This window comes from Cynoglossus semilaevis, chromosome 5 (assembly GCF_000523025.1).
Source record: "Cynoglossus semilaevis isolate Cse_v1.0 chromosome 5, Cse_v1.0, whole genome shotgun sequence".
Taxonomy (NCBI): domain Eukaryota; kingdom Metazoa; phylum Chordata; class Actinopteri; order Pleuronectiformes; family Cynoglossidae; genus Cynoglossus; species Cynoglossus semilaevis.
The window spans coordinates 11,885,504-11,889,422 of record NC_024311.1 but is presented as its reverse complement, the minus strand read 5'-3'; the positions used below and the strand labels follow the sequence as shown (position 1 = coordinate 11,889,422).

At 45.8% G+C, this 3,919-nt stretch overlaps 1 protein-coding gene across 2 annotated transcripts in view; it reads left to right on the top strand.

The window, feature by feature from the left end:
* Positions 1–2,818, top strand: part of LOC103379083 (mothers against decapentaplegic homolog 6-like) — a 25,278-nt gene extending 22,460 nt beyond the window's left edge. Inside the window, exon 3 of one of the 2 annotated variants that reach the window (XM_017032336.2) lies at positions 1,470–2,818. In XM_017032336.2, coding sequence (XP_016887825.1) covers positions 1,470–2,122 — 653 coding nt within the window. In that variant the 3' untranslated portion in view covers positions 2,123–2,818. The remainder of the gene's footprint in view (positions 1–1,469) is intronic. The other variant, XM_008310507.3, reaches the window with a different exon arrangement.
* Positions 2,819–3,919: the final 1,101 nt, after the last annotated feature.

Genomic DNA, 3,919 nt, shown 5'->3' with positions numbered 1-3,919 from the left:
ACATGGGTTCTTTAAACCCTCCGTGTCAATAGAGTCTCCAGAGCAAAATAATGGCATCAGTCTGTGTGGGAGTTAATGTGAGCTGATAGCATGAAGGCTGGGGGTCAGGGGGTCAGGGGCTGGTGGTGGGCTGACAGAGAGCTGAATGCCTGCCCTCCTCTGCTGCACCCTAGTTCCTCTTCAGCTCAGAACCTGAAGGGCAGTGATGAAGGGAGGAAGGTCAGCGGAGGAAGCCGGCTGATCGGGGTTGGCGGTTTGAGCCCCTCGCTCCAAACCCTCCCTCCAGACGGAGCGTAAATCAAAGGCAAAATGTGGACCAACCAAACCAGGAAACGCAGTTAACGCAGGTCACCTCACACTGAGCCGCGGTCAGTGAGCAGCGGTCAGTGAGCAGTGGTCAGTGAGCCGTGGTCAGTGAGCCGCGGTCAGTGAGCAGCGACGTGATGATGTGTGACAGTGGCGTGTCGGCCCGTTCATCTGGTGGCCCGTGGACCGACCACGGCCGGAACTTTCTGTTCGTATTCTACATAGCAACACATGGAGCGATGTGCTGATTGGACGTCAGTCGTACTGATAATAAGATGTTTTTTTTTTAGTTATATGTCTGATATTAGCTTTTTACCAATATGTTGGATATTGTCCGAACACTTTCCAATTCCGATATCAACAGATACCAAAACATGTAGCTGTTTTTAGGTCACATCTCATATGTCCTGTCGTGCAATTAAAAACATTACCTAGTTTTATCGTAATGGCCCACTAGAGGCAGTCTACAAATTAGCATTGTCTGAACAAAATGCATTTTTAAGCATTGCGTTGTGTTATCGGGGTTTTCGTTATCGGACGTCATGTGTTTGGAGTGTTATGGCTCTGGACCTTCTTCAAGAAATGGACCTTTGACTCATTGAAATATTTCATCTGACCACACGGCATTACTATGTCCACGACCACACTCCCTCCTCCCTCCACCCTCTTACCTTCAATCATCTAAAAACATGTCTTTGTGGAACGTCAGTATTTGAATTTGAGTACTTCAGGTCGAGACCGTTAGTCGATGATGTATTTTTGTTTTATCGTCTGTGTACAGTATCATCAGTTACTGATGTTTTGTCTTCAAACACCTTCAACTGAGTCATTAGTACCATCAGAGTTTCATACTGTAATACTTCATGATACTTCACCTCATGACATCCATAACATCCCACGCCTCCGTCGTCAGTGGATCCTGGAGGACTTGGTGTGAGTCCAGGATCCAGTCTGGTTCAGTCTCCCACCCTTAGTAAAAACACAGAGAGAAAAACATCTAAGTGTGTTTGAAGACTTCCTCTCCCGTCCTCCCTTCCTCCCCCATTAAACATCATTCTCCTCACTTCAAGGGGAATTACTGTGGTGCAAAAAAAAAAAAAAAAAGTTCGCAGGCCTAGCAGAGCAAACATTAATTCTCGGCCCTCCTTTCTCCCTCTCCTCAGACACTGGTACCTCCCTGGGCTCCTCCACCACCGCCGGTCATCGCTCTCACTGGTGCAGCGTTGCCTACTGGGAGCAGCGCACTCGTGTGGGTCGCCTCTATCCAGCCTACGAGCCCTCGCTCAGCATCTTCTATGACCTACCTCAGGGCACGGGCCTCTGCCTGGGCCAGCTTCACGCAAACGCCTACCACAGCCGCCGCGAAGACCCCGGCAGCCCGGGCGCCATGGGCCTCACGGGACACCCCATTCACGACGGAGGACGACACAGCAGCAGCAGCAGCAGCAGCAGCAGCGTGCAGCAGATCCGCAGTAAAATCGGGTTCGGCATCGTGCTGAGCCGCGAGGCGGACGGCGTGTGGGTGTACAATCGCAGCCAGCACCCCGTGTTCGTCCACTCACCCACTCTCGACCCCCCCGGTGCTCGGGGTCTGAGCGTGAAGAAGGTGATGCCCGGTTTCTCGCTAAAAGTCTTTGACTATGAGCGCTCCAGCTGGATGGCTGAGCACGACCTGAAGCCCGGGAGCTGCGAGGGGCCGTGGGACCCCCACAGTGTCCGCATCAGCTTCGTCAAAGGATGGGGTCCGTGCTACTCCAGACAGTTCATCACTTCCTGTCCCTGCTGGCTGGAGGTGCTGCTCAATAACCACAGATAACACACACACACACACACACACACTCACACACACACACACACACTCGGTTTCCAGACCCAGTATCTTAATTGTAATCTACCTAGATTTAATATAAAATTTATATATTATATAAAATATATTATACCTGTAAATATTTGAGTCATTTTTACAATGCAACTATTTATGTTTAGTATCATGCGTTTGAGGACAAAAATAAAACCAGGAACCAGAATATACACCTTTAGTTCTATATACGCCTAACGGAGTCCTTTTTGCAGATGTAAACTGTAAGAATGAACCACAGAGCTGGGCTGCGTTCTCATGATTTAAGTATTCCATCAAAATGTATGCCATACACAGGTTGTCAATAAAGTATTTGTATTAAACCTGACTGGCTGTGGTGCTGTTTGTTCGCTCTGCTCCATTTCTGTCCTGTTTCTCCGCTCAGTTCTTGTTTACCTTTGAATAACTGTCTCTGAGTGTGGCTTAATATTTAATGTGAGTGATATTGATTTTTACTCATTTCCTTTCATCAAACGCGCGCCGTCTTCCATGGATGGTAAAAAGGAGCAGAAAAGTCCGGTGGGTCAAATCTGCTCTGTTTGTTACAGTGAGAGTGAAAAAAAAATGCTACAAATTAAAAAAAACATTTCTAAAAGATCACATGAGCCGCTGGATGACACACCCTCAGACCTAAGACCTTCCAGGTTTGATGAAACACATCATTATTTTTCAACCTTGGGGTCGTGACACCTGGAATGTCAAGAAATTGTTTAAAAAAACATTAATTATTATATAATAATTATCAAATTAAATAATTAAAACTCAACACAACAAAAACAAATCCTAGACAAAAAAATTGTTGGGATTTTTGTATAGAATTATGTTGGGAACCATTGTTCTAAAGTCTCCCAACCCCCTTGTGGCTGCAGCTCCCCTGGTGGGCATAAGAAGAAGCATTTTTTTGTATTAAATACCTCATAATAACTATATAATTATTCAGGTTCAGATATTTATATTTATAAGAAGCATTTTTTTGTATTAAATACCTCAAAATAATAATATAGGTTCAGATATTTATATTTGTACTTTTTTTTTTGATTATCTCATACAATTCTAGTTCCCCATCCTCCAAATTGTGGCCCACCTGAGGGTCGCGACCCAGTCTTTGGGAAACAATGACGTAAGAAACACAAACCGTGTTGAAAACCTCTAAAAAGGTTTAGTGTTACGAACATAAAGGGATGAAACGGTTCTGAAGACAGTGTTTGTTCTGAGTTTGATTTGACTGCGTGTTTTGATCTCTGGATTCTTCTGCGCTCACTGTCTTCAAAACCCACTGCAACTGTATAAATCATCATTAACTTTTAACTCGCTCCCTGGCACCGGAAGGGACCAGCAGCGGTGGAAAACAGTTAGCGGCGTCATCGTGCCAGTGGTTAGAAAATGAAGCGCATAACTTCAGGATTACACAACAAACCACTTTAAGGAACTCGGGGCCAAAAACCAACTCTGGCGGGAGAAAGTTGTGTGTTTATAACATAATGGCATCCTGTTTGAGTCTTTCAGCAACACAATTATTTATGGAAACTCATATTTGGAGTAAGATGAGAGGTCGAACGAACACAAAGAGCAGCAGAGGGCAGCGAAGACCTCGTAACCTTTGAGGAGCAACGGCGGCTAACTCAACTTAGCTCGGCCCGTTCAGAGCAGGCAGGCATTTTTGTTTTTGACCCCGAACCTCCGCGGGCTGCTGCTGCTGCTGCTGATGCTGATGCGTAGCCTATAATTAACGTTAGCTGGAAAAGTAGAGAAGTC